Here is a 23,471-nt window from a genome sequence, read left to right on the forward strand (position 1 = left end):
AGCAGAAGGGAAAAGTGAAACCTTTCTAAAGAGAAAAACGTCCTCTAAAACTTTATCACTTTTTTGTGATAGTTCACCCTGCATTTCTCTGGTCGCCTGCATGATCCAAACAGCGTGTTTTTGCACCCAAAATGAGCACTATGTATTCACACCATCCAACATACTCTGCTGCTCTTAGACATCCTTTTCTCCCTCCATTAAGTGGTAATTTTAAAAGCATCCTTCCTGCAAAGCATTTCTTCAGAGAAATTCAGGATTACAAGTGGGCCACAGTTTCCTTGCAGTGCAGCCCTGAGGCTCATTCTGGAGCCTCAGCTTTATTCACTGTCAGTGAAATTATCTGTGACTTTATGATGTAGTTGTTGCAAGGAAAAATGGCTAGATAAAGACAAGTATGTCTGCTACATTTGAATATGTTTTTCGTGCCCAGCAGTACTGGTTATTTTTTTTTTTTAGTATTTTATAGCTGTTTTTTATACATACATGCATGCAAACACACACATGTGTACATTTGAAAGTGCATTGTTTAGTGAACTCCCCTGATTTTGCTATCAGACTAACATCAGAAAATGAACTCTGTACTATATTCAGCCTTCAGTCCATCCTTAATATATACACTGATACATATCATTAATGTAACCTCTTAAGAAGGAAAATCCTCTGAACTCCCACATGTCATGTGATGGGAAATCATGCTACAAGATCCCTTACTGGGAAACAGGTTCTAGCACCTTGAGGAGCTGGAGTAGTTGCACCTGCCTTGTGAAACAATAAGCCAGCTGCTGCTCTCTGAGCATAATAAGTTGTTTTGTCAAGGGAAAAAATTCAAAGTATGAAACAAAGAGGACATTTTAAAAAGACGTGTTCATCCTGGCCCCTCACATAACCCCTTCAATGCTATCCGCTGCATGCTTCTTAAGAAGTGTGCTAGGCTAGGGATTTTTGTTGACTATAGATGTTTCTTTTGATTTGAATTATCTTTGCTAAAATCAAATGCCAGTAGAATTTTCTAATGGTAAGGTTTGGGTGGGCAAAGCAGCCCATGTCTTGTGTGGAGGTGAATGGGGCTTTGAGGTGACAGAAGGAGTGTCACAAGGTATCTTGGTCACCTGTGAGAGGTGAGTTGGCAAGAGAGCAGGGATGATCCCAGCCTCACCTGCAGGATGGTGCATTGGTTCTCTAAGGGACACCTGCAGAGGAGTGAAACCACCTGCAGTACCACAGATCACTCATGAAGAGAGATGGTGAAGGCAAACACAAGCAGGAGAGGAATTTGTAAAGAACATCTCTATGTTTAATAGGTGATTTATATCTGCAGAGCCAGAATGATCACCAAGAGCAACAGAAATCTGTGGCACAGGTATTTACAATTAGTACTTGAAACACAGGCCTGATTCCTCCTACTTTGCATGTATGTTAGAGTGCTTCTTTATTTGGAATTGCTCAGCATTTACAAGTCAGGTGTGATTAAAACCCTGCATAGATCAGTGGTTAAATTTAAATTAACAGTGACTGGCAAAACAGCCTTATAGTCCACAAGAAACAACTGTATCCTGGCCAAGCTGTTTTCTGCCAAATCAATCCAGATTTGGCCTGCTAGGCAGGACGAAAGCGTATCTTGAAACAGAAATGAATGTGTTAATTCTGGGGAAAAAGAAAAAAAGTTGCTCTCTTTAGTGAACATGTATAAACATCTGGCATACTGTGTTGGTGTTGCCGTGTTGTGGGGTTCTTTTGTTTTGGTGGTTTTTTTTGTTTGTTTGTTTGTTTTTCCCAATTTTTGTTTGTTTGTTTGTTTGTTTTTCCTCTAAAACCAAGATGATACAGAAGTCAAGAGGATGTCTTAGACAGTAGAGGGCACTGTGACTTCAAAAATACACTCCAAACTGGGTCATAGCTGTTCCCATTCTTCAGCACAGCTGATGGACACAGGCAAACGCGTTATTCCAACTGAAAGGGAGCTCTATTTGTTTCCCAAGCAGTTCAAGAGAATAGAGTAGTGATGTGAAAAAGTAAGGGGGGACGACAGACCAATATGTAGTGTATAGCCATGATGCCTATAAATGAACTATATCTCCGCCTTGGGAAATCAAAAGAAAGTGATCAATTCCATCAAGCTGTCTGATACTGTGGCACATCTTAATGTTTTGGGAACACAGTTTTTAAAGCCTGATTTGGGTGCTGTTATTAGCAAGGTCTCACAATCTATAATGAAAGCACACAAATAGTCAGGATCATGATTTGAGACAGATAATCAAAAAGGTTAAAAGGTGAGGAAGGAGATGAGGAAGACATAAACTGCTGCTGTCAGTCACCTACAAGGACTCCATATGGGATTTTAAACTTTTTTGTGTGTAAAATTTGCATTACATTTTTAGTTTTCTGTGAGTATAAATTAAAGGGTTTGTAGCCTCATCATTGTTTTTTCTCCCCTTGATAAAGTCTCTGGTGAAAAGACCAGATTTACCAATGTAGTAAGCCTTGTGGTCCCCCAAGTGACCATGTTAGTCACTTCAGTTTGTCACAAAGAATTCACATTTTCTCAGTCATATACAGGAAGCAAACAACATTCCCAAGTCATGGCTTTGTCATTTAAGGGGTGTTTAATGTGCAGGATCATCTTGCCTTTGGTCTGGTCTGCCGTTTGCTTAGTTTGCCAAAGATACTTTCTGCCACTGTCTGTGGGTAATTAATCTGCCTCTTCTCTACTTTAATTAAAGGATATACTGAAATAACTATCAGGGTAGGCAAAGGGCGAAACAGAAATAAACATGGTAACATCTAAACAGGCAAACTTACATCCTACCGCTGTTTCTGATACAGCTGTCTGTAAGTATTTCACAGTGGCCCACAAGCTACCTTCACTCTTTTGCCAAAGTAGATTTCCCAGTACATCTCCAGCAGTGCAGGTTTATTGACTTTGATACAAAAATGTATTTGCAGAGCCTTACTGTTTCTCACCTCTGGCTGCTCTGCCAGTTGTTAACTGAAAAGCCATTTTGTAAGCACTTCCAGATCATTGCTTTTCTCATGTTTCTTTTCTGAGTCCATTGCTGACCTTCCTCTATTTCCACCATAAATGGTGTCTCAATCTTGCATGGAGGGCATCTGCCATGAAATATAGTCATAGCTCAGCTCACGTTCAAATGATCCTGTTCTGTTGTTGTCACTTAGCTCCTGCTTGTTGCTGCAAGCTGTTTCCTCTAACTTCTCTGATGCATCTTTTGGCAACAGCTACTTAGAGACACACCAGATAAACACCAACTCTGCAAAAAATGGAGCAAAACCATGGTGGATGGTAAATCAGGTTAGGGTAAACTGGATCCATCACTTCTGCTTGTAACAGTGCATTCTGTGGTCCTCAGATAACTTGCTTTGTAATTTGCTACTCAAAATAGAAGCATAACAAGATGCAGTTGCTGTGGCTGTGAATCACAGCATCTATGCCAAATTAGCATGACTACTTGCTGTGACCAAATGCTACGCAGTAAGAACATGGAGCGTACAGCAAGAGATCTTCATTTTGAAAGCTGTAAGGAGATTATATTGTGCAGAGGAGTTAAAAGTCCTCAGAACGGTGAAGAATTACAGAAACATTCCAGACCCCAGTTGGGAGGACATGGTTGCACTCCATGGTATAAGAAGGGGCACTGGCAAAACTCCCAAATCAGTTGCTCAACAGGGCAAATGGTCAGCTGTGCTGCTTCGATCATTCTGTCTGCAGCAAGGAAGCGTAGGTAACTGGAGAATTGTTAGACCTATGAGATTGCCAGTACAGCTTTTCTTTTTTTTTTTTTTTCCCATTCCTTTTTCTTTAACTATTTTTTTTTTTTTTTCAGAGCTGCAGGGAAGCATTTAAGATAGCATGAAAATGGTAGTGGAAACTGTAAGCCTAGAAATCGGAAAACGTCCGGTGAAGAGTAATTGCATTTTCTGAATCACTAATGTTGTTTGGCATTATTCTGGCAGCAGGTAGTTTGAGACTTACAATCATCTTTATAGAAATGAAGGAGGTAGTTTCTGTGTCAAAGAAAGTAGGGTCTTCAGGACCTCTCATTCTAAAAATGTGCTTTTTTTTTTTGTTGCCAGGGTAGGCGAGCTGGGTAAATCGTTGTTGTTTATTTCTAGTAGAAAAAAGCTTTTGCTTGTATGAGAAGTTAGCTATACAGACATAGATGCTCCAGTTTTAAATAGTTACATATATATAGTTAAAATGCAACCACAATTTTTAAAGTGAGAGAAGAGAGATGTGAAAAGAGATGTGCAAGTAGAGATCAGATTGCAGTATTACTAACTCACCAGGAGCATAATTTTTCCCTCTTCAGGATACAGACAACGTATGTTTAAAGGAGTTAATTCAAGCGGGGGATATTCATGTCCTGCAGAAAGAGAACTGGCCTCACAAAGTTGTTAAATAGGACCAGGTACACACTATAACTTGTTTGCCACTACAATCTGCTGGGTTTTGCTGGCAGATTCCTCCACATGCAAACGCCAATGGCAATCTTGTTTCTTCTGCCTTAAGAGACTCCAGAGCCTTCTGCACTTCTGTTCAGCCCAGTCCTCACAAGAAGAGGTTCCATCTATTTCTGTTTTCATAAAGTTACTTCCTTAGGTAAGAATTTCCCTGTGGCTGAAGCTCAAGTAGATCCTAACAATGAGTTAAGTCAGATATGGCCATATGGTACGGAGCTCAAAATGCTCTAACTGCCTGGCTAGTTAGCTGAGGCTCTGAGCTACATATTGCCCATCTATGTTGCTGTCAACACTCAAAATGGCTAGTTCAATGCTAGGTTGAGTACATCTAACCAGGAAGCAGCCACAAAACTATTTGCTGAAGAGACATACTTCCCAGATTATGTCTTCTACTGCATTATAACCTTGGATTAAAAAAAAAAAAAACCAAAAACAAAAAAACACAACAAGGAAAGGGAGCCTGAAGTTCCCTAACTTGCTACAATGCAGTCCTGCTATTATTAAGTTTGCTGCTGAATGTGTGAAAGTGTGGGGGATCAACACACACTTCACAGAAGCAAAGCCCTGTGGTAGGTGGCAAAAGGAGCCTTGCCACAAAATCTGCAGAATATGCTCTGAGGCAGTGCCACTGGAACAAAGCAAAGCAGTACAAGAAACATTATTATAGATTAAAAAATTAAATTCTCTACAAGTACTCTTATTCAGATCACCTTGGGAGACAAAAGGGGTTGGTATTGGTAATAAACCGCAAAGTGAGTGTCTCGCTTGAGGCAAGATGAAGAGTGGGAGAACTGATAGCAAGAAACAGTACAGAAGATGAGAATGAGTGGAGGAAAAGAAAGCAATCTCTGGACTACTTCGTACTGAGGTGTGCCTATCCAATGTCCTGAGGAATTAACGCTGCTAGAGGATATGCAGGAACTGCCAAGGGAATGTGTTTTACTTGCAGGACCTGATACCTGAGGACTGCCAGTTATCTTCATTGACAGTTTGTCACAACCACCAAACATCTCAGCATCCTGAGGCTGCTGATATCTGGCAGAGGGATTTGGAAATATGAAGAGATGGCCCAGTGATCTTGGACAATGTGTGGTCAGAGAGATAGGGCAGACCTAGCAGAAACTGGAAGGCTGTGGTCCAGGATGTACTTTGTGCTGGGACAGCAGAAAACTGTGGAGCAACATCTTATGGATTTTACTGTCCCTGGACAAAATAAGTTAGGATAAGTTGATAAAGGTGATCTCTCTCCCGTGGCCTGTACATATCCTTCAGCACCCTCAAGGGTTGAGAGAAATCAGATTTACTTTCAGAGTTATCACATTTCCTTCACCTCTTTTTGTTATAAACAGCTGCCTTACTGGGATCACTCTTTTCACTGAGATGTACAGGATCAGTGATGAGCTACTCTGTATGAAACATGATGTTGGAAATAAACAGAGCACTTCTGGATAAATATGCTACTCCTGTGATGATATAAACTCAAGGTTTATTTCTTACTACTTGTGTCTGTTGCAGATTGAGGGAAGTGTCATTTTATTTTTAGAGGTGTACTGCTCTACTGCAGCTCTTTTGAAGCAGCACTGGCAGTTTTCTTTAGCAATTCATAGCTGGTGAATATGGGCACCTTTATATTTAAGAATGTGATGTTTTGTCTTCGCACTCTTACAATAACTTTTAAAATCTTTAGAGCTGTTTAGTTCAGTAGTACGTGCCTTTTCAATCAGGTTTTGTGGGTGGTACCTTTTGAAATAAATTGCCTGAAGAGATTTAATAAAAGAAAACAGCCTGAAGGTAATTGATTTGCTGCAAGTTGGAGCAGGCCCAGTTAATCTCAATGGTCGAGCCATCCCACAGCTATCATTTGAACCTTAATAATCTCAACCCTTCAAGTTCCTTAGTGTTCCATGACTATTGATTTTGGCAAAAACTGAAAATAGCTTTCAGGAGTTAAAAAGAGCAGAACATATCATCTTACTCTTTTTCTATGCCAGTTACATGCAGAACTCCTTAACTATCTGGAGTCTATACATTTCAATCACTCAGCCAGCAACAATAGACTCCTTTCATTACTAAATTTATGACAAGGCAGCATGATAAAAGTCAAATATAAAAAAGAGCAGATTGTGGAACTTTTTCTCTAGGAAAGCGGGTTGGAAAATAGTCTGTAGTCTTCAAACATACAAGCGGTGTTCCTTTTACACTTTTATTTATATTTAGTACATAATAAGCACAGATAAGTATTTATTGAAATATTCAACTGCTACAGGTAATTCACATTGGAAGAAGGGCCTGCATGGTCAGGAAATAGGCTGTTTTATATAACTAGGTAAGTTAGTCCAATGAAAAATACTACTTCTTCCTTGCTCATTTTTGAGATCAATGTAACACATCCCTTTTGTAATTATCTCCCCAAAACAGATGGGAGTAGAAGGATGATTTTCTCTCAACAAGTGAAGAAATGTGGAACCAAAAGCAGTTGTGGACACACAGGCCCTCTGTCAGTCCCACAGACTTCTTTTATCCAGCTGTATCAGTTTGTCTTTTCATACTCTTATTGTGGTAACAACCCTCCTACTACCACAAAGACAGCAAAGGCCATCCTTTTCTCAGAAATTTTTTACCTTGGCAGCTGAATCTGGACCAAAATTACTGTCCTGTGCTAACGATACGCCAGCTATATATTTATTAAGCATATTTTTTAAATACTTAGTATGGTATTTGCTGCATAATACTCAAACCTTGAGTTTCACAGGATAAGATTCCTAAAAAATAATTAGGAAAAGGAGGTGAAAACAAATAACTGAAGTTGCAAACATTTTAGCAAGAGCCATGTGTCTGTTATGTCAGAGGAAAGGGGTGGAAAGGTCGGGGAAAGTAAGCAAAGAGTTGAGTGGAAAGATGATGCAAAGAAAACTCAAACATGTAGAAAACTTGGGAGCAGAAACATAGAAATAGCGAGCAGGGTCGAAGAAAAGCCTGAAGACAGCAATGGGAGGCAAGGAATATGTACAGTCAAGAAAGAACTTTCAGCAGAAAAAATTAATAAGGGGACAGAGAGGAAAGTGAAATTGATCTGTTTGGAGCTGATTAAGAGGTTATACTCTGCTACATTGTATCAACATTATTAAAAAGTGGTAATTAATGTACCCCTATCAGATGAGTCACTGATCACTGTTGTGTGCTGAGCAAAAAAAGCAGGCACAGGAAGAGGAAAGGTAGTATTGCTGTAGCTAGGGCTTGTGTAGCTGGGACTGGGAGTTGTGTTGTATGTTCACAACCCTTAAAAGAACAGTAATTACAGCTGTTAGTGTAGGAGCTACAATAATTGCTGCAGTGAGGTGCTGAAGATAAGTCACTGCTCTAGAAAAGTCACAAAAGAATATTTCGGGTCTCTGTAAAGTCACAAAACAACATTTCAGACCTCAGGGGTCCGTATAACACAGGACCTCTGTGTAACAAGACCTTTTAAGCCCTGAACGCAGAAAGGTGGTTTTGGCTGGAACTGCGCATTGCTCACAGCCCTTGTTTTGCCGGAGCCTGGTGCTGTGGGAAGCTCTGCTGAGCTCTCCTGCCTGTGGCCGAGGCCACTCGGGTGTTGTTGCATTGCTGGCACACGATAAGGCAAACCCCTGTTTCAACTCCAAAAACGAGGAGGAGGAAGAAGAGAGAGAGGTGTTTTCTGTGGCCAGGATGTCCCCTCAGACACCTTCTGGCAGTTAAAATTCAGGGATTTGAAGGTAGCAGCATTCCACAGAGATCTCCTGTCTTTCTGGGTAGGGTTTGATTTAATTAAGATGATCCTTACAAAGCCAAACGGTTTAGAAACAGAATCACAAAGTGGTTAGGGTTGGAAGGGACCTCTGGAGATCACCTAGTCCAACCCACCTGCTAAAGCAGGGTCACCCAGAGCAGATCACACAGGAATGTGTCCAGAGGAGACTCCACAGCCTCTCTGGGCAGCCTGTTCGCGTGCTCTGGCACCCTCAAAGTACAGAAGTTTCTCCTCATGTTCAGATGGAACCTCCTCTGTTTCAGTCTGTGCCTGTTGCCCCTCATCCTATCGTCGGGCACCACTGAAAGCAGTCTGGTCCCATTCTTTTGACACCCACCCTTGAGAAATTTATAAACATTGATGAGATCCCCTCTCAGCCTTCTCTTCTCCGGACTGAATAGACTCAGCTCTCTCCGTCTCTCCTCATGAACGCGAAAAGCAACCGAGAGCAACACCGCAGCAAGGGCACAAGCAGAGGCAACGGGGGTCGGCGGGAGAACGCCAGCCGACCCTCGGGGGGAGATGAGCGGGAACAGCCCGGTTCGCGCGCCCCCTGCGGAAGGCCGCGGAGCGGCGGGAGCTCCGCGCGTGCGGGGCAGGCAGCACGTGCGGCGCGGCGGCGGAGGAGGAGGGAGCAACGGCTCCTCGCGGCCGCCGGGCTGCGGGGCGGCGCGTGCGTGAGCAGCGGGGCGGAGCGGGGCCGCGGGAGCCGTTACCCGCCCCGCCGCCGAGCACCGCCCCCACCCCCACGTGGCCAACCGGGCGGAGCGGGCGCTGGCGGCAGTGGCGGCGCAGCCCGGCAGAGTGGCCATCGGCCGCCTCTTCGCCCCGCTAGTACGAGCCCGCTGGCTTTGTCTCCGCCCCGTGGCTTCAAGGCCCTGCCTGGGGGTGGGCGAACCTCCTTGCTGAGCACCGCCCCCCGCGCCTCCCCTCCGGCGCGGCACCCCGGTGCTGGCGGGGACTATGCGGAGATGGTCCTGACCCGAGGCAGGAACAAAGAGTCGCCGCCGCTCAAGCCCGGGCAACAGCAGCACCAGTCGCCGGGCGCCAGCCCCAGGAGCGGCAGCGTGCGCCCTCCGCACTCCCCCGGCGGGCAGGTCCCCGGCGGGGCCCGCGCCATGCGGAAGGGAGGCAGCGGCCGGCGGGGAGCCAGGAGCGACCTCCAGAGACCCTGCAGGGAGGGGCCCGCGGCTGATGGGGAGCGGGACACGCTGGGCCGCGGCCCCTGGAGGCTCCTGGGCGTCTGTAGGCACCGGCTCCGAGGTGAGGCGAGGGGGTGAGGGGAGGGAGCCGCCCCCCTCCTCCAAATCCTGCCCCCTGCACGCTCCCTCTGCCCCCGCTCCGCTGGGGGGCCAGCCCTTCCGCCCGGGGGAAGTGGGATGAGTCTCAGTCTCGCCTCCCTTCCCTTTTTCCGGGTGTCGGTGGAGTTGCCCGGCCCGGCGCGGAAGGTCCCCTCACTCGGGGTGGTAGCTTTTCGCTGCCACCTGGGGAAGGGGAGCGCCGGGACTCCCTTTCCCGGGAAGGCGTTCGGGGGGCGGGAGGGAGCGGAGCGAAGCGCCTTGTCCCCTCTGTGGCCTCCCGGCGTGTGCCCGCGGGAGGATTGTGTGGCACTGCCCGGGGCAGTGGCCGGTGGCTCTTCTGCTCTGCCCGTGCCTGTCACAACGGGAGGAGGTTTAAAAAAAAAAAAAAAAAGCCCCGCACACTGGTATCGGTGAGAATTGGAGGTGAGGGAGAGGAAAAGGGGTTTTTTTACCACTCTAGCATCCTTTGGGGGAGCAATGGGACAATGTGCTGTTTGTGTAACTTGTTAAAACAGCCCCTCTGATCGTGTTGACTCGCTCTGCTTACGGTGTTGGTGTGACCAGCTTATTTCTTGATAGCACTTTGTTGAGAGGACAGAGGATTGCTTATCCTTTCAAAGTCTGACTTTCTGTTTGCGCAAATTTGTCAGTAACGTGTCTCTGAACAAATCCTCTTTTGACAAGTTCTTTTGTAAAAGATATTGCAGGAATTAAAAACGTGATTTGTGCAGTTGCCTTAATAGTCTTTTTGTGAAGTTTCATGCTTTTATGTGTAGTTACCAACTAGCTGTATGCAATTTCTCTCAGCAGTTTTGAAGTTAAGATTTTTACAGAAAACTAAGTCTGCAGAGTTCAAGCAGATTTCCTTTTACAGAGGCTGTTCTCAATAGACGCTTAAAATGCTTATTTTCTGTTGACAGTATTTGTTGAGGACAGAAGGGCTTTCATCGTAAAAGCTGATAGCAAGATATGGCTCACTTTCCTTCTTGGTAAGTAGAAGGAATATGTTGGGGTAAAATACTGTTCTTTTTATCTTTCTTTCTCTGGAACTGTAAACTGTATAAAAATATGTTTGGAAATATAACTTGGCAAAATAGAAAAGCATAGCTTATGTTGGAAAGGGACAGGGAGTAACTTCCTACCTGGTAACTTTTGTAAACCTGTTAATTGTAGCAGCATCAGAACATTTGTACGAAAATAATTGTGCAGATATTTATTAATTTTTCCAGTCATTTATTTTTAGGAGGAAAATAAAAGCAACTCTTATTAAGTAATGTAATCAAAAGAACTTGTTTTGGAAAGATTACTGGTGGAAGTATATACAACTGCAGGGGGATGTAAATTCAGATGATAATATCTTTGGGAATATTTTGGAGTAAATAATAAAATGTATAATGGCTTAAGTCTTAGAAAAAACACCTAAAGCATTTGCAAAATTAAATAAGAAATGCATTCCTAAAGTTAACGAATGTTAAATAGTAGCATATTTGTCAGACGCACAATTAGATAAATTGTTAAAGGTATTATATTGAAAGACTGTCAGGGTACTCCAAAGATGCCAGCCCTATTAGTCACACCACCAGCAGTCCTTGTTGCCAGAGGGAGTTTCTTCAGTTTGATGAACTGCATTGCAAAATAGTAGCAGGGAAACAACCCTTAGCTTACAAACTAATTGATGAATAAACTGTTCCTGAATTGCTTTGCTCACCTCTGTTTGTTCAGCATTTCCGAGACTACTAGTTACTTAATTGACATAGAAATGTAAACTGATGATCGAAATTGAAAAATGCTTTTATTTGAGATTTGAGAGCAGATTAGGTAGAGAGCTTTTTAATTTCTGGAGTTTGATTTTCACTGTGAAACTCAGATAACCAACTTCAGGGAGCTGTTTGTATTTTTAATAGGAATAAACCTGTAACAGCATACAGAATTTGCAGTAGCAAAGAATGTACACACATTAAATATGAAATAGTGGGATTTGGTTAGCTTTGGTGGTATTTTTATTTTTGTTGGTTTTCTGCTTAAGCTTTAAGGTTCAAATTTTAAAAAAGGAGGTTAGCTCCCACATTCGGAGCTAGTTTTCTTATAGGGTGTGGATTTTTTTTTTCCTCTTAAGAATATTCTCCAATTTACATGTAACAATAAAGTTGTCAGATTTTCAAGGACATTCTTATACAACACTTTGCCCTATTATGTTGTGTGTTACTCTTTTATTTTTATTTTTTTTTAATGACCATTGAATTGGGGCCTTATTCTTACAGACATCCTTTCTAGTTTGCACAGAATTCCACAATGAAACATCTTGATTAAGCTGCAGAAGTAGTCAATGCTTCCACGTTCCTCATTGTTTCCAATTCTGCTGTATGCCAACCTAGTCACTCTGGGGAGACTTGCAGAGTTATTAATCAGTTTCTAGTCCATTTCACATCCTGTTGCATTACAGGATCTCAGTGTTTGTTGTTCTCTCAGTAAATGAATTCTGTGTGTTATGGGTTTATTCTTCAGTATTTATTTTCCAGTATTAAAATGCTTTTTATAAGCCATTCACGTTGCTTTTCTTAGAATAGAGCACAGGCAAAAATAGGAATCTGAAGAGTAAATGATCAGATTTTACATAATAGCCATAGTCTGCAAAAATGTGATCGTATGCTTTGCTTTTAGGGCTTTTTAGTTTGGGTAAGAAAATGGCATCTGCAAGTTCAAGTACGTAGTAGCTGTGTGAGTCTTTGTAGCATCAGGACTCGAGTATTCCTCTCCTGTCCTCTCCCTCATTCCCTCCCCAGTAAGGACATTAATGGGATCAAGGGATGGTAATTCAGGAGATCTGATCTGCATGTTTTCCATCAGAAACTAGCTTAATGTAAGTCTGGATGCAGTCTGTTGAAAAATGTCAATCTGGACTTGTAGTGTAAGTCTGTGAATTAAGTGCATTGTCTCTTAAAATGTGAGTAATTATATGAATTGCTGTATGATTATAAAATATGCTTGTTTTAGACTTAAAGTGATATTGTGAATTTGTATAAAAATATACATGAAATTCTTCAAGATAACTGTGAATGTATTTACACTTAATGCAGCAACTTTAAATAAAATGTCGTCTGAAGGGAAGTATCAGATTTGAGTATATTGTTTTCTCTATGAAATAAGTGGTATGTTTGAATCTGAAATGCAATCTCCATTTTAAAAGATAATTTATTTGTAACAATAAAATACTATGTATTTGGCTTATTTGGAATGACATTCATGTGAGATCATAAACAGTACTGGTAGCTATTATGCATTTATTTTGACTTCACTGTATTTACCTAGCAAGTATAGTTGGGATATGTGTGCGTATGTGTAATTGTATTTCAGCATCTAATTTTACTGGGAATCTTAAAGACGTTGCTGAGAGATGAAATAATGCCTTGTGCAAACGTGAGACTCAATAAGTAATAATTAAGAAAGGTATGGTCTGCTCTGTTTCTTTCCATGCAGTTACTGCAAAATGTGTTTGTTTATGGAATATGGTTTGCTGTGTTGCTGCTATAGCTAATGTGCTTACATTGAATTCCTTATCATATCCATATCTGCTTTTCTGAAAAAGGAATTTGCAGCTCTCCATGAGAGCTAATGTAAGTCATCTTAGTATAAAAACAAAACAACCCTGTAGTCCCTGGAACTTTCCTAAGACATCAAATTCCACTTAATGTGAACTATACTGAGCAATCCTTTGGTGATTTATTTTTTTTTCCCTAGAAAGGATATGTAAAAATGTGAAGTTTTAGATGAAAGCTTGTGGTATTCATTGTGTAATCCACGCTTCTCTTCGAGAAAACTACTTCAGTGGCTACAGTGGAGCTGAAAAACTCTTAAGGAAGTTTCAGCATGATATTCTACAACCTCAACTACTACGTGAAGTTGTTGGTGGTGACAATGGTAACAAGTACTGCTAGCAGCAGCACTTGCAGGCTCTGTGCTGTAGGAACAGGTGGTTTGGGAATACATACTAGGGCATAGAATGTATGTTCAGTCCTTTTCTCTTTCCACATAAATTTAGTGGTTTTGCGAAGATGTTTTTCTTTCTCTTGGCCCTGCCACTTTCCAAAAAACAGGCCACCACATGCATGTGACATGCAGTCTGAACACATGCACATTCACTAACTCTCCAACTCTATTCTGCATTAATGCTCAGACATTTAATGTATGCTTTACCTATGTGCAAGCAATTTGCCCCATTCCATGTGGTGGCAGCAGCAAGGGCTGTGAGCTGCTGTAGGTGTGTGCAGATCACCACCATGGAGAGGGACACGGGGTTCAGCACCTTGCTGGCCAGAGCTGGGTAGAGGCTGGGAGGGTGGCTGTCCTCCCCTCTTTGCTCCATATGGCCTATGGGGATAAAAGAGCTCTTCATTAACCATAAAGATTATATTGGATTGAAGGCAACCGCTCTACCTGACCTTTGTATGGCAGAGAGTAACTGTGTGCCTAGAGGGCAATCAAGAGACCTTCGATCTAGAAGCAGCACCATGGTCCCTTTAAATACCTACCCTTTATGCCTTACTCATGCTGGGTTTGCTTCTATGGTAATCTCTGAATATGTCATGAATGCTGCCCAAGCAAAATGATGTGGCTTCTGCTCTCTGTGCATCTTGTCATGATTAAGAAGTTAGACAGCTGGCCAGTTTTACCCATCATTTGTCTTTTCTCTTTGTCCTTCAGATTACCTCCCTGGTTTTGTACCTGCCCAACAACAGTGCAGATAGTCTCTGAATGGACAGTTATTATGTGCAGAGTCTACCTTTTTTAGCAATTACAGTCTCATTTAGATTTGTGTCGGTTGTCATGGCCTGTTTGGATCTCTGAAATTTACACGACAATATACTCTGTAAATGAAACTTTATCTTATGAGCTCATGAGGAAAGAAAACAAACAAACATGACAAAAAAGGGCTCAGTCCACTTTGTACAGACTAATCTAACACAGCAATTCACTAATTCATCACTTAATGCTTGATGTTTCTAACTCTCAAGTTCTCTAATTCACAACTTACAACTCCTAACTTCTGCACCTATGAGCAAAATAGTTACCTAGCTGATGGGAGTGCTCATCCTTCCTCTTCCATCACAGTGCAGGTGTCCCTTGTATCACACCGGGAAGCACAAAAGCCACAGCAGTCCAGCTGTTTCTGGATCTGCTTCAAAAACTTTCTGAGTAAGCAGATGTATTTATACCTTCCAGCTTGGAAGTTGAGTCTACACCATTTCCATGGGTTAGCAGACTCTGAAGAAACTGCCAGGCAATCAATATGTGAGGATTATGGCTGCAGGAGACAGCAAGCTGCAGGTGATAACAGCTGCATAATGACCTTCAGCCATTTCTGGCCACTGGGTCCTGTCTGTGTGTTGCTCTTGCTTTGGCCTAACATCACTGGTCCTAGCAGACATTAGGCCTCAGTGTGAGTTGTGTGTTAGCCAAAATCTGAGCAGGAGTTGAGTGAACAGTCACAGTAGTTATCTTAAAAATGTTAAAAATATTTATGCTGATTATAAAAAATGCTTATAATTCAGTTTTGTTATTGGTAGCTGAAATGGGTGTGTTAGATTCTGACGGATCAACTTGAATGATGCAGGATGTAGGTGGGAACATTGCTTATTGCTGAATGCATAATCAGTATAACTTCAGATTTTCACAGAGCTGGCCATAAAAGTTAATTCAGATGTTCCCATTATTCTGTTCCTATGGAGGCTGAGTACCTTCTATGCATCTCTGAAGTAGTACTGTAATTACATTAAAGAACATGATTCCATGTTCCATGATTTAAAGATTTTAGTAACTTGATACCTTTTGTTTTCTTTACAGCCGCTTTGGCAGGAGTCCTACATTGGTAAGGTTAAATTTATTGTTGGAGAGTAACATCATTATTTTAAAATAACAAAAATGTCATTTTGACATATTTAAACTATTGGTATAATTTATATTTAGATCTTCCCCCTGAAAACCAAATGTTTGTCTCTAAGATGAATAATTCTGTTCTTGTGAAGCTGACACTAAAGGTTTCTTAAGCCTGTTCAGCGAAGAGTGAAGACTGTTTTCCAGGTGGAAAATTGTTGCTTAGCTGTACAAATTCAGGTATATTTCCACTAACAGACCATATTACCCTCAGTGGGTTTTGAAAGTCCAGATAAATCCTTTCAACTTTCTCCTATATTCTTCTTATTTAGATTCTACTTTTATTTTTTAGTTTTACATCACATTTTCTCTAACCTCTTTGGAGAAGTCTGGCCAATGGTTTCTTTCTGTACACAGGAATGGCCTTTCAACTACTTTTTGTCAATGTAATCCTTGTGATTCAGGTTCCATCCTAATCCTCACCCTTCCCTTTTGTAGTACAGACTTGAAATAGAATGGCTTCTATCCTGATTTTCACCAGCTGCTTTTGCAGAGATAAAAAGTAACAGCTTCTACCACTCTGTTTTTGTTTCCTAGCTCAAAAAGAACTATTGATTTTTAGTAATTTGTTTCTTGCAAATTCCCATTCAAAAGCAGAGTCATGTGCACTGCGCTGTTTCTTTCTTTTTTCCATCATTTCTTGAGATGAAGCTCCTCTTGGAAATTGCAAGTTTTGCCTCCAAAATTATTTGCATTTTTCCTGCCTTCCGTTTTCCCTATAGTTACACATTTATATTTAAATGTACTTTTGATGGTAAGCGCATCTATATATAATGGCAGAAAAATGCATTATAGTACAACTCAGGGAAGATTTTAGTGGAAAAAGCATGCACTACTTGTGTGCGCACTGTTATTTTCACCAGTTTTTAATCTGTGTTTCTTTTCATTTGTCAGATATTTGAACTTCCATTCCTAATATGTAGAGTTGATAGTTTTATTAGCATTAAACTTTTGATCATTCTGTGTTTCTGCACTCAATTAAAATGCATTAGAGTATTATAATTAATTCTGTAATAGAATTTAATAAATGCTCTGGATTAATTTTTTTTCCATTTAGAATAGTAAAAATAGAGGAGAATGTTCGTATAATTAATATAATTATATAGTAAATTAAAATAACAGTTTGTAAGTAAACTTTGGGTTTTCACTGAATGTTTTGCCAGCTGTTCCTTGTTATGTATGACTTAGTGCAGTTTCTAAAACTCTTCATTCAGTTTTAATTATTATTGTTTTTTAACAGGTGTCACATAACAACTCTTTTTGAAAATGACCGTCATTTTTCTCATCTGTCAACACTAGAAAGAGAAATGGCTTTTCGCACTGAAATGGTTAGATTGTGCTTCAATAAAAATTCAGTTATTGGAAAACTTCTGTCTGTTATCTTGTGATTGTGGGCTTTCCAAAATTCCTTAATACTGTCTGGATAAATAAATATATTGATCTATTGCAGCTAACATACATTACACTTTTACATGCAGAGCATTTGTATGTCTTGCAGCTGGTCATTATGAATGTATCCTTTCACAGTTCACTTAAAATGTAACTTAAAAGTATGATTCTAGAGGAACTAAAATACAAAACTACAAGTACCTTGTAGTGTACTTTCAATTAGAGTCCTGTTATACAGCCTTTTTAAATTTTTTTTTTTTTTTAATTAATAAATATTTACCTACATGTGCACCTTTTGGCTGATTTTCTTCTGAGAATTATGAACTACCATGCTATTGTATAACCGGCCTAAATGAGAGATTTCCAAATGTGCCTATGCAACAAGGTGGAAGGAAACCCACATTACTTGTTTCAGTGGAACTAATAGAAGAGAATTGAAAAACTTTATAGTCATCTTGAATAATTTTGTCAAAATTTGTTTTGAAAATGAAGCTTGTATATGGCAGTTCATGAAGCAGAAGTGACCTGTAATTACAAGTAATGATTCTGCTCTTCTATAGGGTCTTTATTATTCCTACTTCAAGACCATTATTGAGGCACCATCGTTTTGGAATGGAGTGTGGGCAATTATGAATGACAGACTAACTGAATATCCTTTAGTGATTAACACCTTAAAAAGGTTCAATCTTTACCCAGAGGTGAGCTGTGTTTTAAAAATAATACCTTCTGATAAATCTTTCGTTTCTTCAGATTTGACTAAAATTTGTAAGAAATGTTGCTCTGGAAAATGTACTATATTTTAGTTCCAGATTTAAAACAAGAAAGTTACTTCATAGATTGTGATCAGTTCTCAGACTTCAAGTATGTCCAATCAAATGTGAATACTTCTAGATCTTAGTATTTCATGCTCTAAAGTTGTAATTGAATTTTGTGCTTCCTTCTTGTCTTCTTTTGTTCTTTTCACTAAAAGGAACTGAAAGTTGCTGACAATTGTATATTTCAGGAAATATGACATATGAAGTATCAGTAGAATGTGACAATAATGTTTGCGGTGATGCAGGTCCCGAGAGGTTATTTTGGCTTGCATTTTGGGTAGGACAATGAACTGTCACATCACAGTTCACTGTGGCCCTGAAATCCATGAATGGCAATAGTTTACTTACATGTTGCAGAAGAAGTTGCTCAGTAGAAGACTGATTACTGTTGTTTTCTATGTACTTGATGTTAGACTTGTTTTCTGGTTAGATTATGTTTCGATTCTCCTTTTTTGTCACTAAAAAGAACATGTCTTTAAGTACAGAAATGTCTGTTCTTCTCTCTCTCTCTCTCGTGGTTTTGCCAGTGTGTTTCAAATATTTTGCAAAGGAAAAACTCCTTTGGTTAATGTACATTTCTGTAAATCCATGTGTTGGCAACAACTTATTTTTTGGAGAACAAAGGACTAATGATGGTTCTAATAATTGGGTACCAGCATTTATATTTAATCTCCTGCTCTGCTAGAGCAGAGCTGCTTTCAGGAACTGTATGTGTAAGAGTTCTTAGCATGCATGCATTTCTAGAACTTGCAAATGGTGGTTTCATTTGCTGCTTAATTCCTTACTCTGTAAGAACTAGATGGAATAGTTGAGTGCTTTTTGGTAGCCTCTTGCTTGTTTGGGGTTTGTTTGAGGTTGATGGATTTTTTTTTGTGGTTTTAGTGTTGGTTATTTTTTGGTTTTTGTGGGTTTTTAGTTGTTTTTTTTTGGTGTGTTTTTTTTTTGTATTTGTTATTTTTTAATTCTAAAGAGATTGCAGTTCAGTTCTAGAAATGCATCATTAGGAACGTGTGCCGTGTTTGAATACTATGAAGTTATTTTCTTAGGATGAGAAAGATTTATTGACTTCAGCTATTGACTTGCAAAAATCAAAGGTAACTGGTCAAATGAACTTGCTCTCAGAAAATCATCAATATCGCCATGAAAGATGACTAAGCAAATTGGATGATGAAATCAAAACAAGAGCAATCAGATATAGTGGCTGATACTCTGTAAGAGTGTTAGGCAGATTACTGTGGAAAGTGTGTATGCTTGTCTGTTCATTCAGTTTTCTAAGATCTTACTGGTTCGTGGAACTTGGTGATAAGGTATGAATTAATTTATCTTTTCTGTGGCTGTGTGGGCATACAAAGCAGACAATTAGTCTCTTTTGCTCCTTTCATTCACTTACTGCTAGATACATGGCCCTCCTGTAAATATTTGGGGGGGGGGGGTTGTTAGTTTGTGAGGTTTTCTTTGGTTTTGGCTTGTGTTTTTTGTTTGTTTGTTTAAAGTTTATTTCTTGTGTATTCTTATTTCCATATAACTGTTTGTAAAATTGTTAATAGGTCCAACTTAACATTTGAAATACGTGCTCCACATCTAGCTAATTTTACTTGGGACTGGGTCGTAGAAAGATGCTTGTGGATTTATTTGTTGGCTGTGAAACTTTTCCTTCTGATACTCGGTATCCAGCCATATTTTTGGAAAGTGTTTAGTTTCCTGTTTGATTTTTTTAGGATATCTCCAGCTCTTTCAGCCCAATAGTAACATTAAAGCTGAATTTTAATACCTTTTTTTTTGTTTTGTTTAGTGGATTTCAAAATTAATTGCATCAAAAATAGCCTTGAAATCCAATTACTAAACAGGATGTTGAACCCATTAAGAAGAGTAGAACAATTCACCTGCCTGTGCAGCATAAACAGTTTTATTAATTGTATGGGGCAAGAAAAGAGGGAATGTTTTTTGTGATACAGGGCTAAAATAGCTAATAGTGCAATGGTGAAACAGATTTTCAGTCTGGGGACCCCTGGGTTATAACTTTCAAAGCAGCTCAACTGAAGTGGCCACATTACTCATTTATGAACTCCATAAAGTCAGTTAAATCCTGACAGAATAGCTCAGTAATGCTAACTGATGACTTTGCTGTGAGATGAGTCATCATTTTTCTGTGTGTAAAATACTGATTTTTTTTCTGTGTCAGGTGTTGAGATTTAATGTGGTGGTTGTTATAAGAACAACATGACCTTTGCATGGAAAATGGAAACACTGTCTTATGTTGCATCTGGAAACTTTTTATAATGAATGCTTAAATTTAACCTGTCCAAGTTTATCTGAGTAAAATCCCTGAAGATTTGGTCCATTAATATTCTTGCCAGGTGGAAAAAAATTAATTGGTTTTACTGGATTTGATTCAGCTAAATGTCTTCTGTCAACAAAATCTGGGATTTTAATATCTGATAAAAATAGTTAAACGGGGAATCTTTCAGACAATATTGAAATATATAGTTTTTCAAATATTTCATTTTGATGGATGAAATTATTTGTTCTAAAGCAGGCGTAATTTTAGTCTATTAATGATCACTTGGTCTACGTTGGATATCTTTAGGAAATTATGTTCAAAAATGCCAAGTAGTAGAGAGAAATTCCGAATTTAAGAAAATGCTGAGTGAGGGCCATTTGTCATGAGAGGTTACCTTGGGCATTGAGCTAATCTTGAAGTTCCTTTTCAGAAACTTCAAATCCTGTTTTCTACCTAGGTGGTCCTCGCCAGCTGGTACCGCATATATACTGCTCTTATGGATTTCCTTGGTGTACCAACAAAGACATGTTGGACTGTAAACAGAGGAAAAGGGCTTAGTCCTGTTGAAAGCTGTGAAGGTGAGTTGTGTTTTATTATAGCTTTTTTCTGGAGGCATATAATTGTGGCTTTCTGTATTTTAGAAGTAATAAATATTCCTGTATCTTTATCACTGACATGCTTTCATTTGGCTAAGCCTGTCTTTTTGACAGGTTCACATGACTGAAAAGCGTGAAAATACGATACCTTTAAGAACACCAGGGGTGAGAATGTGAGCTTTGTGTAACAGGTAGCTTCTCCTGCTGAGGCTGAATTCCTTACACTTCAAAACTTCACAGCTGTAGTCTGGACCTGCAGAATGTTGAACTGTTATAAAGAATAGGATGTCCCAGATGTAACTGCAGGCCACTGTACGTGTATTAAATTTTTGTAGCTTCTGTAGTATCCCCAATACATAGCAAGTTCCTACATTTCAAAACCTTACTCTCTCTGTTTCTTCCCCTAACTACAAACTGAGGAGTGGGGAGGAAGGGAAAAAAGGTAACCACAAGGCTCCCTTTTGGAGAAATCTTGTGTAGTGAGTCTGCTGGGAAGAATCTTCTTCCTCTTGTGAACTACTATTCAGCATAAGAATGTCAATCATACTTTGAATTTGACACCAAAGCTTGGACACTGACACTTTTTTCCACATTTGAAGTATTAGCTTGTCAGGTACATATTATGTGACAAAAGTACCTTGTCAAGAAGTGCTTTTGAGATGTTCTGCAGTTGGTTATAGCTGAGTGATAGATGGTAGATATTGAAGTTGTTTCATTTTATCATTTAAAATTTCTGTGTTGTGACAAATTAATATTTTGCCTTTGCACAAAGGCTATAAGAACTTTCTTCAGAGCTTAAATGACTCACTTTCTCTAACTTTGTCAGAAGCAATAAACAGCAAATAGATGTATAACTTTTCATTCATTTTTTTTGTAAAAACCAAATCACCGAAACACCAACTGTTGAGACTGTCATGTCTGGTGAGCATAGCATAAACTTACTTTAGAGAACTGCCTTGCTGTATTTTCAGCAATGGTGAATAATAATTTCTGCATACGAAACTATGAACTTTTGCTACCTTCACGATAATGAATAAGGCTTTTTATGCTGTACTGCTGAAATGATTAGAGCCAGGAGGGTTTAAAGAAATAATGGGAAAGAGAATAACAACAGAATTGTGAGTGCAGAAGCGTTTGTGAATGAATACATTGAAAGACTTGCATAATTGGAAAATCTCTTGGCTTCTAATGAGACAAAAAAAAGCAAAGAACAGTGTGTGTGATATGTTTAAAGATGGATTTACTCCTGCAAGAGATGGGAAGAGAGAGTATAGGGAGTACAAACCTCCTCTAAAAAGCTCTGTGAAGTCCAAATGTAGTTTGTAGAGAATGTTCTTAGTGAGGATTATGCCTTCTATACATTGCAGGTTTTTTCTTTACAGTTAATGCTTCCCTGTTCACTTGTTCAGTTGCTAACTGCCCCAATGCTCTGTGCACCCCTCCTCTCTCTTTTGTTTTTTGGTCAGAAATTTAGTCTTCTGATCAAATCTCCACAATAATCTTGCTGACATTGACTTTTTTGTTGTCTCTTTCTGTAGATATATTAAGGTAGTATGCTAATTGTATGGTAGTTTATAAACAGTATTATCTTCTATGTTTGACAATATGTTAACTGTTTGTTTGTTAGGGTTGGGAGACCCTGCTTCCTTTTATGTTGCTGTGATTTTTCTTTTGAATGGATTAATGATGTCACTGTTCTTCATATATGGTACATACCTCAGGTAAGGCAGTTGAGACTGAGCTATTTAGTTGGTACTAGCTGTCAGTTTTTATATGACATTTGAAAAATTGTATGCTAAAATATATTATGGGATGTTGTTCGTTTATATAGTTGTAGTGCTTTTTATTACGTATACACTGTCAGTAAAAATTACTTGAACAGTTAAACTTTTTGCTTAAAATAAACGATGAAGGCAGAAAAAGTTGTGGAAAATGTCAGTGAGATGGTACATCACTGATACAACTGGGTTGAGGATAAAACTAAATGCTCTACAGGTTTTAAATGACTCTTCTCAGGTTTCTGCTCTTAAAATTATCGTTGTCACTCATTTTTAAACAAAGTTCGAATGACAGCATACTTTTAACCAAGAGTGGACATTTCCCAGTGCTTTGCTTCGAATCATATTGTATGTCTTTCACTTTTAACTTAGTCGACAAGGCAAAGTATTTTTTAAGATAATGCATTCTTTTGGAGGTATGTATACACTTCACTTTTCCTATGTATTTCTGTTTTCAGTATCTGTCCTTAAATTTCAGGAACTGTAACACACTTTCATACAAAAATAGACTCCACATTCAGCAGAAAAACAGAAGTGGAAATGTTTTTCTATTTACCTCTATCTTCATTTGTCAGTTTTGCAAAAAAGCAGAAGGCTGCTACATTTCCCTCTGAGGGATGTGATTGTTTTCCCCTCTTGTTCAATGGCTTAATGGTCTTGTGGTTTTTCCTGCTCTCTGAGGCATGTACTGATAGTTCAAGTGAAGAATTGTGCAGGGCAGGAGCTGACAGTGAAAAGAGGAAGTTCCCTAGTGCAACTGTTGGGTGTTTGAGAGTAAAGCATATGCATTTGTATTCATTAACATAGGTGTTTTGAGGAAGTAGATAAACTTTGAATATTCTTATGGTTAACTTGTTGTTTTTCTCTTAAAGGAGATTTACGGAAAACCAGATTTTATTTCTTAATGTTATTGAAAAACCAGTAAGCTCTTAATCTCTCAGTGTTTTCCTTAGATTTGAGCTGCGTTGAATGTAAATAACTATCAAGTGTTGATAGTGATTCAGTTTTTAATAGAAATTATATGCAATGTAGGTAGCCAAGATGTCTAAAATGTAAGTGCAGTTATTTCAAGGTGTAAGCCACTAGCTATCTGGGATTATTAAAAATAAAAAGTGATTGCGAGGTAGGATTT

General features: G+C 39.5%; 1 protein-coding gene across 1 annotated transcript in view; it reads left to right on the forward strand.

The window, feature by feature from the left end:
• Positions 1 to 9,004: 9,004 nt before the first annotated feature.
• DPY19L1 (dpy-19 like C-mannosyltransferase 1) overlaps positions 9,005 to 23,471 on the forward strand; it is a 47,440-nt gene continuing 32,973 nt past the window's right edge. The window contains exons 1-7 of the mRNA XM_065831504.2: positions 9,005 to 9,511; positions 10,470 to 10,538; positions 15,391 to 15,415; positions 16,721 to 16,808; positions 17,430 to 17,567; positions 20,423 to 20,543; positions 22,189 to 22,282. Of these exons, the coding sequence (XP_065687576.1) occupies positions 9,220 to 9,511; positions 10,470 to 10,538; positions 15,391 to 15,415; positions 16,721 to 16,808; positions 17,430 to 17,567; positions 20,423 to 20,543; positions 22,189 to 22,282 (827 nt within the window). The 5' untranslated portion in view covers positions 9,005 to 9,219. The remainder of the gene's footprint in view (positions 9,512 to 10,469; positions 10,539 to 15,390; positions 15,416 to 16,720; positions 16,809 to 17,429; positions 17,568 to 20,422; positions 20,544 to 22,188; positions 22,283 to 23,471) is intronic.

The sequence above is a fragment of the Patagioenas fasciata genome, chromosome 2, assembly GCF_037038585.1.
Source record: "Patagioenas fasciata isolate bPatFas1 chromosome 2, bPatFas1.hap1, whole genome shotgun sequence".
Classification (NCBI taxonomy): Eukaryota; Metazoa; Chordata; class Aves; order Columbiformes; family Columbidae; genus Patagioenas; species Patagioenas fasciata.